At 39.0% G+C, this 13,711-nt stretch overlaps 1 protein-coding gene across 4 annotated transcripts in view; it reads left to right on the forward strand.

The window, feature by feature from the left end:
• The window catches only part of pcdh15a (protocadherin-related 15a), a 217,209-nt gene that overhangs the window by 112,483 nt on the left and 91,015 nt on the right, over nt 1-13,711 (forward strand). For 3 of the 4 annotated variants that reach the window (XM_044214750.1, XM_044214751.1, XM_044214752.1), the window contains exons 12-17: nt 2,214-2,420; nt 4,724-4,858; nt 8,918-9,067; nt 10,610-10,803; nt 11,894-12,026; nt 12,305-12,384. In XM_044214750.1, coding sequence (XP_044070685.1) covers nt 2,214-2,420; nt 4,724-4,858; nt 8,918-9,067; nt 10,610-10,803; nt 11,894-12,026; nt 12,305-12,384 — 899 coding nt within the window. Of the gene's footprint in view, nt 1-2,213; nt 2,421-2,637; nt 2,659-4,723; nt 4,859-8,917; nt 9,068-10,609; nt 10,804-11,893; nt 12,027-12,304; nt 12,385-13,711 lie in introns of all 4 variants that reach the window. The other variant, XM_044214749.1, reaches the window with a different exon arrangement.

Consider the following 13,711-nt stretch of genomic DNA (forward strand, 5'->3'; position numbering starts at 1 on the left):
ATGGTAGGAGCCTTATCTACCTGAGTCATAGAGAGGGGGTGGAACCATTGCTCAAGGACTCAGAGGGGCAGGGAAGTGAGAATTATACTTTGGTATCTTGAGAGTGCTCTGATGCAGCACAGTATGTGGTGTACATAGCTAATGCTTTAGGAGAGCGAATGGTGGGATGAGCTGCAGCATCTCAAGCATATTTTAGAAAATACATTTGCTGTTCTTCAAAAGTCTAATTAATCCTGATGTAGCATAGTCATGTTGTTGGATACAAGATGACTAAGATGAAATGAAGACAAGTGACAAAGGCAGATGGAGATGGAGAGAAAATGTCTGGTTAAACAGAAAAAAGAAAGCAAAGAGATACAATATGACACTTTAAGGACGATGGAGTCAGGACGGGAGAATCAAGCCTGAGTGATAAACAGTGATGTTTGGGAGCAGTGAATCTCATGCAGGCCCGTGTGTTGTAGCAGTGGAGCTCCGGTCATTTAGCACTGCCTCCCAGAAATAGGGACACCGCTAAAGAGCTAAATCACCAGGGAACACCGTAATTCTACACCACGTCTTTTCTCTCTCTTCGACAAAAATGTGCGTGTAAATGTTGAGGAAAAAAAAGAGAGAACATCCTGGTGCACACACTTTGTCTGTCAATGACAGCGCTTTTCCCTCAGGTGTTTGTGTGAGCAGATTGGATCTTTGGGTCAGCGCTGTGTGGGTGTTTTTTATTATCGCTCAGATAAGGGAAGAGGGTAGACGATGTTCAGGAAAGATAGTCTGGCATAACATTGTGATGGCAATAAAAACAGGTGTGAACCTCAACTAGAGTGAAAGCAGGGGTCTACAATCGTAGGGTGTGCACACAAGACAATAAACAAGAAATTGTTGTTGTTTTTTGGGCCTTGCACTTTACCATTTAGCAGCAGAACTATATTCTTCTGTTACAATCGGCACTCTGCGACACAAGCCCAGTGAAATCAGGCTAATGTGCAGAATTTGTTCCAAGTCATGGCTTAAACTGATGTCGCCTCACTCCCCCTCTCCATCTATATTTTCAAAGCCTTAATGTTTCTGAAGCACCCCAGTGTGGGGCCAACAGTGACATATGTGCTTACGAGGGGAAAGATTGCAGTGACAGCCTGACCAGACCACATTCATTTGGTTTGGTCTCACTGGGCTGGTGTCAGATGCAACTCAGGTTAAAGTACAGCCTCTTTATGTTTTTGTGCAGTTTGAATAGCTGAGACAAACACATTTTGATTTGTGGTAATGTACTATGTTACTTAAGCAGTCATGTTCACCCACCAACTATTCCGGTAAAAATAAAGGGGAAGGAATGTTTATGTTGTGGTGATTGTGCAGTACAGTTTGGTACTTGTTCCACTGTACGTGACACAAATACGAACTGATATTGGATGTAGGTGAGTCAACATTTCACTTGTGCATTTTTGGAAGAGTGTACAGCTTAGGGGGTGTATATGTAAGTTGTGTTGTAACATTTATTATGTCCAATTACACTGCATGTTCAAGTGTTTTGTAATATTTTATAGATTGAGACAGTGTATTGATTTCATGTAGTAGAAATGGGATTTTTGGAAAATATTGCTGGTTTTCTCAAGAACTGACTATTACCTGTTTCAGGAATTTTAACTATTTATCCTACATTGTTGTCTTTAGCAGACTTGCAAGGTGACATTTAAATGAGTTGTGTTCTATGGCTGGATGCTGCATGGAAAACTGGAAACAAGTGCTAGTACACTCCTTTACTAGTTAATTGTTTAATTTTGGCACTGACTCAGCCAGTAATATTTCCATTGAGCCTCCTTCTATCATTGGTCACCCATTCGACGGAGTAGCAAGAGGCACTAATTGCTGCCTTTCCCCTACAAATGATAGTATTTGCATTAAGTGCCCTGGTAATTACTGAGGCCTAATCCTAAGTGGACCCCTGATTAAATTTAGTCAATGTAGCTTTTTGTAATTGAAATGACACTGAAATTATGCCTTTTTGTCCCTGTGCCTGCATAAGAGTTGGGACAGCATCACTCTTGAGTGTGTTACTCTCATCATCCAACTCATTATTAGCACTCCTTTTATAAAATTCCAGCTGACTGGTTTTCAGTTTTTTATAGTAAATGTTGGCTTGTTGATATTTGAACTCTCTCTCTCTCTCTCTCTCTCTCTCTCTCTCTCTCTCTCTCTCTCATTCTCTCTTTCTTCAGGCTGAACAGGACAATGGTCACCCCCTCCCAGCCTATGCTAACCTCATTATCGAAATTCTGGATGAAAACAACCAGGCACCATATTTCCAGTTTGCCACCTATCAGGGCTACGTGAGTGAGTCCTCCCCAGTGGGCACGACTATCTCAGCCAGTGCCAACCTCACTGCCCCCCTGGGAATCATCGCTCTGGATAATGACATTGAGGAGGTAGAAAGAAAGCACCTTTATCAGCCTATGCTCACTGTTGCCTACACTTTACACATGTCCACCCATGCATGTGTGCATACAAACACAAAGCGCTTGTAGTGCATTGATTAAATATTGATTAAAGGTCCACATTTATTCATGTGTTTGTGTTGTGTATTCACAGAAAGTAACACGTTCATGAGTAATTTTCCTGCTGTATTTTTTTTCCTTTTTGTAGCTGGCTCCTAGTGATACACCTGTAGGTAAAGGGGCTGTTTTTAGATGCAATGACACACACACAGTGTAATATAGGGATGTCTCGATCAATGTTTGACTCCTAATCTCTAATGTGAGTCCATTTAATATTGAGTATCTTCTGATACCCACATCAATCCAATATTTATGTTTTCTTGCATAATACAGCTGCACTGAGCACACTTAATAGCTTAAAGTAGGACTACATTTATATCAGTAAAGCCAAACCAATTAAGGGATTTGACTGCTTAACAGCTCTGCATTAAACCTGCATCACAGCTTTAATTGGTTTTGTACAATATTTTGTATAGCATCATAGAGTGTTTGTATAATATCCTTAGAGAGAGGAGTGTCAGTGTGGAGCTGTTGAGGCAGGAAGGTTTGGACAGGATTTAGACAACTTCTCTTCATCTCTACTTTGAACAAAACACAGAAGGTTAAACACATTTGTTTTGTTTTATTTGTTTGGTGTACCTGAAAATGACTCGCTTTGCTCGCTGTGGCACAATGTCAGTGTGGATATCATTAATTGAAACTGATGTTTATTTTCCTGCCATGCTACGCGTTAGAAAGTGGTTCCAGTGGTTTGTACATACTGAAATATGACAGCTTTGACAGCTGGAGCGCAATAACTTATAATAAACAAAGGATCAGAAGTGGATAGGTTTTATATAGCCAAAACTGATCCATTAAAAAAGCCTTGATCAGCTTGATCCCTACTCTGCAAATTGACTCGGGACATCCCTACTATTAATTCATGCATCACTTTGCGAAAAGTAAAAACAAACTGACAGCACTCATCACTGCCAGAGACAACTTTGTAACTCTGCTTAGGAGAAAAAAAAGCAATTTTCATGAGCTTTCCAGTGTGCTCACAGCAGCAGAAATGATATGTTTTCTGTTACTTCAAAATGAAGTAACAGAAATTCAGTGAACGGTGAATTAAATACTAAGCAGGTCTCCAGTAATGACGGTGTGTGAGTAGATTAATCTCGCTGATGCACTGACTTTTGTATCCTAATGGGAGTGTGTGTTTGGAGTGTTTTGCTGTGCTGTGCTGTGTTTTTCTTTATATGCAGATGGATGTTTTTGCTGTGGTTTCTGCAGTTACTTAAGTCAAAACGTTTGCAATTATTTTCTTTGAATACCAACTTTACTCTTTCAAAATAATTGTTTTGTTTTTTTAATTGATTGTTGTGTTGTGTGTAGTTGGATAAAGGGGGAGTTTTGACATATTTGTTTGACACAATTAACAAACTGCATGATTGTGTGGGTGCATGTTTGTGTGTGTTTGCCCACAGCAGTGGGGAACGCTTTAAATTCCATACTCTAACTGATAGATTTATATTTAAAATGGGAGAAAACACACTATCGCACACACAGCCAAAACAAATGACTACTACCTTTAGTTCATCTTTCAAAATATACCTTTACTCATTCTTTGGAGAAGATTAACAAATCAAAGTGGAGTGGAAACAGAGATAACAAAATCAATAAGCCATCCAGTCCTAATGTTTACCAAACTCTCTTAAGAGGACTCATTGATGGATGTGAATCGAAGCCGACTCGCAGCAGTGGACCACAATGGACTCCAAGTTTATTTGTTAACACAGTCTAACCACAGCAGTGATGACACATCTTTGGTAAATGGCTCTTTTAAAAAAAATGTTTTCAAGCTTATATAGCATCTGGACACCCTAAACAAAAGCTGTAAAACCCATATTTTTTTAACGACTGCTTAATGTTGTCGATGTTTTTCCCTAAAGTGGAACAGGGGCAATAATAGATGTACTTTGATTTAGCAGAAGTAATTTCCTCTCTTCCTTTCTTTATTGATACAGTCATGTCAAAAAGACATTGGTTTCTGGTTCCATCCTCAGCTCCTTCTCCACTGTTTTCTGAAGACAGATGAGAGACTTGCCAGCAGATTTCTTTTTCAACTCTTTGGCAGATCAAAATGTACTGTTTGATAGGTTTTCTCAGCCCCACAGCTGCGGCCTTGGAAAAACTGATGAAACACTCATGTCGCCATGGTAACGTGTTACTTTTTGTGTATTTTCTGTTGGAAGACGAAAGACCCCATGGTGAAGATTACCCTGGTTGACTACACCACGATCTTTGGCCTGACCCCAACTGGAATAATCCGCTACCTGAGGCTCCTCGAACCTGTGGACCGGGAGAAGCAGATAGCCTATACTTTCACGGTAGGCCTCGGACTCAGCATAGCTATCTGCAAGACAGCACTAAAGCCCTGTGACCTACATCTCCTGTTTTGTGTATATTAATAGAAGTCACAGGTTAGCTCTGTACCAAGAGGCACTTGCAGATACAAAGCTGACCTGACACTTTTAGAGCTATATGACCTTTATCAGTGTTCAAATAGCAGTGAAGTAAAAGAGTCTGTTCACTTGAATTTACAAATTTCCATCTAAAGGCCAAACAAAGGCACATCAGACCTCTACAGTTTTTGTTCAGTTGAAAAAGAAATACAAGACTTTTATTTAAAGTAAAAATCAAAATAATACCATACAGAGTTATATAATTTAAGAAAACGCATGCCTATAATGAAGAACACATCTTCAGTTTGACAACACAAAGGCAGCATTTAGAAAAAAAACTGCAAATAAGTCACAAGAAAAATTTAGAAACTCCATCAATTTGACAGCAAATTTCTGGGTGACATTAAAAACAAGAATGCTGTATTTGTCCAATTGTCAATGATTTTTGAAAATGAGCTAATCATGTTCGTTTGTCCAGTGTTAGCCTATTTCTAATTAATAGCATGTTCACCGGTTTTTAGTGTCCCCTGGAAACTTATATTGTTGTTGTACAGTGTATCTCTATTTGCTTGTGTCTTCTGTATTTGCAGCATGCTTCTTTGTGTCACTTATGCATTGTCAAATTGATGATTGTGTTTCTTAATTTGCTTGTGTTTTATTTATTTGCTTGTGGTTCTTAAGTTGCAGTGCCTTGAGCTCTCTCAATTCAATCTCCAATTACACGTCTTGTAAAATCGACAGTAAAAATGTTACAAATCACTCAAACACTTGTACAAACAATCATACTCACTCCAACAATTGTACAAAACTTTCAAAATGGGCAATCAAGACAAAATTGTGATTGTGATTATTATCAAATTAATTGTTCTGTCCAAAGTTAACAAAATCCACCTACCAGCACCACATAAATATGGTATATCTGGTTTGTTTAATCCAACAGACATGAGAGTGGTATTGAACTTCTCATCAACTCTTGGCAAGAAAGCAAATATAAACGTTTTCCTAAATTGTGAAACTAATCCTTTAAAGAGATGTATAAAGAGTATATTCTGTGGGAACTCTCTAATCTTTTAACATATGAGATGGTTCAGTCTCACTCCAAAGCTACATTTGTGTTCCATTAGGAATCTGAACTGGGTTACTCATGATCTTTATGATGTTTATAAAATTTCATATTGTATGATGTTGCTAGTGGGTTTATTTAAGTTTTACGGCTGTTTCACTGACATCAGCAGCCTGGTTTACCAAAGTAACTTGTTTCTGCACTGCTCAGAGGAATGGCAGCATCTTGGGAAATACAGTAGCTCCTTCTATCCAGGGGTATTCTTCTTGATTAGAGAGCAAACCAACAGTGAACTCAGTGGGAATGGTTCCCTAGAGAGTACAGGAGTTTCTGAACAGGGATGATTCAGTTCACTGTAGATTCTGATGTTATGCTGGGTTTGGTTGGGTTGGTAGAAGTGGACATCAACAATGTATGAAGGTATGGTATGTTTATTGTGTGTGTAGAGAATACATGCACAGTTTTGTTTATCTATTTACTACTTCCATTCATGTTCTACATTCATTCCTGCTTGATCCATTCTGAATACACATTACAGTGAAAGCTGACAGTTTGCCTCTGCTTTGCAATGGTGACTGTTCAATAAAGTGCATTTTTAGATTTCCACGGCCCCCTCAGCTCTTTAAAATGGTTTGTGCATTCAATATCAGATGTAAAGGAGAAATTCCCTTCCAGGATCATCAGCAGCATTGTTCTCTCTATCTCTCTGGAACATCCTCCACATCACTGTTTCCACCCAGAATAAAAGATTATGTTTATTGCCTGGTGAATCATTTTAGCGGTTGTTGTTGAACATGATTCCCAGAGAGCTGCTGTGCATTTAATGCTAGATAGCTTCAGAGGTTGTTGTATTTGTAATGACCTAGCCCTTCTACACACACTCTTGTGAAAAAAACTCTACTTGCATATTGATCTTTACAGTTAGTAAAGTATCACCCCTTTGCTTCTAGTTATGGATCATTTCCTCCTACATGAGAATGTCAGTCTCTACCAGAGATGTGCCAGTATACTGGTTTTACCATTTACAATTTCTAGTACCGTCAATATCATGAGCACAGTACAGCGCTCCTGACTTTACTTGCAGTTTGATTTTAGCCAAACCACAGTGACCACAGCAAGACCAGTGAACCAGGCTCTTGCTACTGTGGCTATGATTTGCTATGCTAACATAGCTAGTATGCGGAGATGGTGTGCAGATGAGCAGTCGGTGCTAGTGGCTTATATTAAGACACTGATATAACTGTGCTGCGGTCCATCGCTATTATGTTCTGGGTGTCTTTTTAAAATGTTTTTCACTGGTAAGACCCAGCAGTTGACAATTACTACAAAGTATTTGCACAGACTTTGCACTGTATATAAAGTAATTTCTAGTCAACTGTCTTAAACTTTTAACAACCAACCAGGTTTGGTCCAACAAAGCTGCCATATACAATTTACTGTTCATTGAACAAAATCCAAGTGTCATGGTTTTAGGTTTTTGTCCTGTTAATTCCTGTTGCATGAAAATTTTATACCAGCACATACCTAGTCTAAACTTGGATCAGAGTTTAATCCACCTCTCATACTAGACTCGTCAATGATATTTGTATACAGTACATGCTACACAAGCAATTAACCTGGGTGGACATGGTGTGAAAAGGATTAATAATATATATAAAAATATCTGACCCATGACGTAATTTTTGTGTACAAAATCCGCACTGATGTTTCATAACCTGCCATTGTGTCCAAATCTTACATATAGCTAGTTCAATACATGACTCAAGAAATAAGACTCAAAATGGCATCTTGGAGAAATAATCTGAATTGGCTATATTATGAGGCATTACAAGTGAATGCAATGCTTTCTGAGTTAACATAATGTTTACTAGATGTAGTAGATTGTTATTTTAGAGATTGTTATTGAGAGAAATCTTGTCTTTGCGTAAACGCTAGCATCAAATCAATTTTATAATTACTCAGCGTATCCTGGACTGGATACGCAGAAATACGCAGAGAGCACACAGATCCAATTTAGATAAATATCAGCATTCAAAGACTATTATATTTTGTGTTTCAATTCTCACTGTTTGTGTGTGAGAGAGAGATGAACAGGCACGCATGACATTGTTTACGTTTGTTTTGTGTAGGTGTGTGTTTGTGCAGAGACGTGTCGGTACTTACACATGTATATAAAGTATGGAGTGTCTATACATACAGTTGTGATGACTCAGTAAATCCAAATCTGTTTTCCCCCCAGGCTACTAAAAATTGTCTGGCTCTCCTGGGGCTGGCTGGAGAACAGAAACACTGTTTGATGGGAGAGAAAATAGCTGCTGTCGTATATGTTGTCATGTGTTTCTGTACAACACCTTCGCTGTGAATGTTTAGCTGCTACTAAAGGCACCTTCCTGATGTACAGTGTACAGTATAACCAGCAAGACATGTCATTTCCATTCAAGCACAGAGTGCAAATTTTTGGGGAAAAGCAATTTCCCCCACAGAAACATGTATTTCTTGCTGCTGCCACAATTGTTTTTTAGATCTATCCTACACTTCATTTGTTGTTCTTCTCCGTCCATTTTCTTTCCCCCTTGCCAAGTACTGGAGATCAGAGCTGCCAGAGACACATTTTTGCACAGTTTGCAAACTGTCCTTTAGTCAAGCTTTATACAAGCTCTCCCTTCTCATCACTGTAAAGGCTTTTCTAATGTTAAGGGAACGAAAAATAAACCTATACAAAGGCAAAGTGTAAGTAACTTTGTTGTGGTGGTAGAAACATATTGAAGTTTGACACATTGTCTTATGAAAGCAAAACAATCCTGAAAGCATAAGCTTGAATAAAAAAACAATTTCTGTGATTTATTTCAACAAATGGACTTTGTTTACTTGTCTTTGGTTTCTAAAGCCATAATACGTATTTTTCTTTCTTGTGTTTACAGATGGTGGCATCAGATGGCGTCCAGCAGAGTAGGCCAGTAACTGTCAACATCCTGGTCATTGATGCCAATGACAATACGCCCATGTTTGCCAAGGTCTCCTACAGCGTTGAAGTCTTCACAGACATGCAGCCGGGGGAGACAGTACTACAGGTAATCAATCCAACAATCGTTCTCTCGCCTTTCTCCCTCTGTTTTGGTCTCTTGCTCTGGCAGTCTGCTTTACGCCTCTGTCTTTGTCTCTGTCACACAGCATCTCTCTCAGACACATGTTCTTTCATGCTCAGAGTAAATAGCCACAACAATACAGTGTATTGTGTTGACAGGCAAACCCCTGGAACAGTTTCCTTCGTCTCATCTGCAGTCATGACAGACAAGTCAGAGAGAATGTTTCTCTCCATCCTCGGTGCACAGGCCTGGGAAACCTTTTACAAAGTAGATCAGCTGCTATCATGATTGAAGTTAATTCATTGCAGTAGGCATCAATGATAGCCATTTATCAATCTTTCCCCTTGTTTAAAAAAGGATTTTAAAAAACAGGATTTTATATGTTTTTATTAATTTTATGCGCACTGGCTTTCAAGGTCAAGATTTTCTTTTCTTTTCAAACACACATATTCACATGCTAATATCAACTAAAGCAAGCACACACATGCGCAGGCACATTTACATGCACACACAGTCTTAAAAATGTAAATCCATAACCCAATTCTACTATATCTATTAATGCGGGGACTTCCATCATTTCATTGTCTCTTATTTGGTAGTCGGAGCATGATCTTTTAGTCTTTCAGTTGATCTGTCCTCTTAGCACAGCCTCTCCAAAAAAATGTCAGACGCTGAAAAGGTCAAGTTTAATCTGCCTTAAAAACCAGCCGTTTCGCCCTCCCTGAAATGAGGCCAGGGGTCACAGAATGTTCAGTATGACCGCTTAACCGATTTTTATAAGCCATTTATGAGAGCCGCAGGCCCCCTGAGGATGCTGCTGCTTATTTGATGCTACAGCTTTTACTCCAATGTCAGGAGCATGAAAAAGGAGGTCTGGGCAGCTTGGATTAAAGTTTCAAGGCCTTAAAGATATGAAACCAACTACACCATGAGGGCTTATAATTACAAGCAGCGGGATGCCTTAAATAATTGGTGAAAATGGTGGCTGCTTAATTCATTTGATAAAAGTATGCAAGATATGATATATTTAAATATTATGCTTTTTTTAATCTTACTTCCAAAAAAGCTCTATTCTGCAGCTGTCTTTCCACAACTTTGTAATCCTTCTCATACAAATGGTAGCAATAATTCCATCTAATCCAAACTTTATTGATCATTAAGGTCACCAAACTGCAATCACTAGGAGTGAGGAAATTGCAGTCAGCAGAAAAAGTTGGTCAGATTACAACATCAGTAGCATTTATACTTTCAGCTAAATGCCAAGCGTTTGTTCCTATCTATTCATGAAACAAAGGTCATGTATCTATTAGATTAGGTAGCCACTAAAATGGATTCTACTGTAGGTTGGCAACTCGACTGAAGTCCCAACCCCCTACTGAGAAATATTTACTGCTTGACTGGTTCGGTAAGCATGTTGCTGGCAGCTGTGCAGAACTGCCCCTGTAAAACAACAAAGTACAGATAAAAATATAAACATAGTATTTGTATAATGTGTATCTCTCTCCTTCTCTCCCTCTATTCTCCCAGTTAACAGCAGCAGATGCTGATGAGGGACTGAATGGTCTGGTGACCTATGAGATACTGGCTGGCGCCCAAGGACATTTCATCATTAGTAATCGCACTGGACGCATCACTGTGGCGCCTGGTGTCACTTTAACTGTGGGACGATCCTACGCACTGACTGTCAAGGCCTCTGACAATGCACCAGAAACCCAGAGAAGGTACAGTAGCCTTGCACCTAGACTAGCTCTCTTCTTATGTGGGATTTCTTTGAACATTAAAAGATTTCTGCATCAGTGTGTTTATTATTTATGTGATTCATGTGATATGCAGTTCATTACTTTTTCATGAAGAGCAAATTTGTTTCTAAGTTGTTCCAGAGCATAGCCAGTCAGTTTCATTTTTGTGTCTCTTCAGGGTTGCAGGGGAGCTACCAGCATGTGTCCTTTTACAAGTCTTATTTAATTTAATATGTGCTTATACTGATTCACAAGTTAGCTTCTGAATGACACGGAAACTCTTCTCTGGGCTAAATTATGGAGAAATAACATTTCTGACAAGCTGTTGTGAGTCAAAAAACAGATGGTCTTGTTCCATCTAACACTGTAGAGGTTCTAGTATGAGATGTTTCATTCATTGTTGTTGTACTCTAAGTATAAGACATCGTTTATTTGGGGGTGGAATAGGTGGCCTTTTTGATTTCATTAAGTAAAACAAAGACTGGCAAAGACACATTTCAATGGCCCAGGATTAAAACAAATTACAGCAGGCTACAGGTTGACATAATGCCACAATGTACTACGCAAAATGGTTATTGCACTGCACATGCCATCTTCAGGTACATTTATACATGTACCTTTATAGCAGTTCAACAAAAGATGTCTCACACAATGAATGAATAAATGATCAGTGCAGTCAGTTTCATTTTCATTTGGGCTGCTGGGAACAACTGAGAACAAACAGGCTGATTTAAAGCAAGTGGATTTTTCACTCGTGAACAAATCATGAATGAAAGGCATGCACCGTGTTTGACACTTAAGAATGTATAAAGAAACAATCATGATACAATTGTGAACCAGATAGAGATCCTACTTAAAAGAAATGTGACCAAAACCTGTAGAGTTTTTTTTTTTTTGTTGTTGTTGTTGTTTTGCAATCAAAACTCCACACAAGAGATCTTTGTGGGATTATATATTATGAATATTGTTCACGCTTTCATGCTGTGGGCAAGGTACTTCAGTACGGCTCAACAGGTTGTCAAGGAGAAACTGATGCTGTCAGTAGGCTGATGTGTGCTTTTCTTTCTGCCAGGAGCTCCATCACTACAGTGTACATTGAGGTCTTGCCGCCCAACAACCAGAGCCCCCCACGCTTCCCTCTCTTTACCTACAGCCTGGAAGTCAGCGAGGCCATGAGGATAGGAGCTATTCTGCTCAATCTGCAGGTGAGTCACTAACACAGGGCACATGCATATAACAAACATTTGGAATTTCATGAGGCATTCAGTATGATGCTACAAAGTGATGACATTTTAGTAAATTGTTATGGTATATGAAGCTTTAGGCAACAAAATCAACACTTTTTTTCTCTTTTCTCTCACATTTCATTTTCACTTTCACTCCAGTCCAGCATCCTTGTTGATCAACTGTCATATCTCATAGCCTTCAGCTTTAATGGTGCTATATGATCTTCAAGATCCTGCTTTTCTTTTCCTTCTCCCAGGCCACAGACAGAGAAAATGACCCGATCACATACCGCATTGTGAGTGGGGATTCCCAGAAGGTCTTCAACCTCTCTGAAACGTAAGTCCAGATTTTATTTTTGTACAGACTGGTTCCATGAGGTTTTTCCACCAAGGCCTACTCTAGATAAAAGGATGGTTGTGTAGGTATATGGATGGATGGAAAGGCTAGTAAATTATTGATCAACAGCATTTTGCTCATTAGTTCCACTGACAACATGATGTTGAAATGAAAATAGGTAAAGGAAATTGTGTAGAGTTTGCATGTTCGTCTTGTGTCTGCGTTCCTCTATGTTCCCTGGTTTCCTCTCAAAGTTCAACGGCATGCAGATTACTGTAGGTGAACTGGAGACTGTAAATAGTTTGTTGGTGTGAATGTGTTTGTCTATACAGTATATGTTGTGCCCCACCTCTCATGCATGTTGAACAGGATAAGTGGATATGGATAATGGATGGATACAAAATGCTGCAGTCTAACTAACTTAACAAGTCCCTGGCAAACTGCAAGGACTATTCTTCAAATGCTGATATCAGTTTGAGAGTTTATTGAGACAAAGCTCTTGTGTGCAGTGGCTGGTCTATCAAACGCTTTATTAAACTTATGATCTAAGAGACACAATCAAAAGGACATCGCAGCTATGAAAGTCTTCAATAAACTTTTGCGTTTCATGTTCTCTCAAGGGCAAAGGCTATACATGGACAAACAGTAATAATATGTTTAGACACAGTGTTCTTCCCATCACTGTGATGACCATTGAACAAACCAGGCAGGTTCTGACAATCATCATTAGCTTCCCTCTGATGATATAGACTGCCAGAGCAAGTGATGGTGGTGAGGAACAAGGAATGACAGGATGACATGGTAGGGAGTAGATGCTGACTTGCCAATTATTGGTTTTGGCTGATTTATTAGCCAACATATGACTTTGTTTTATGAGCACTTGCTGTTGGCACCATCAAGAATCCCAAAGAACCAAAAGCACACCTATATACCCTCACTGGTTGCCTTGGGCAGTTATTTGTGCCCATGATGCCAATGTTCTAGTCAAGTCAATTCTATTTGTATAGCCCAAAATCACAAATTACAAATTTACCTCAAAGATTCAGTTAAGAAAAAAAGGGAGGAAACATAGCATCCATCTTCCAGGACAAATAGACATGCAATAGATGTCATATGTACAGGGTAGACAGAAACATCAATAATAAAAATAATATATAGTAAAAAAATATTAGGTAAACAGAGGCAAATATATGAAGAATACAAATCCAGGTAAACATCAAGCAACTTCCAGGTGCAGCCAAAGATTAGCTAGATTGGCTTAGACGAACCAAGATGCATCAATCTCTTTTTTTAATGCACTGATTATCTGTATGCTATATAAATAAAT

The sequence above is a fragment of the Siniperca chuatsi genome, linkage group LG11, assembly GCF_020085105.1.
Source record: "Siniperca chuatsi isolate FFG_IHB_CAS linkage group LG11, ASM2008510v1, whole genome shotgun sequence".
NCBI lineage: Eukaryota > Metazoa > Chordata > Actinopteri > Centrarchiformes > Sinipercidae > Siniperca > Siniperca chuatsi.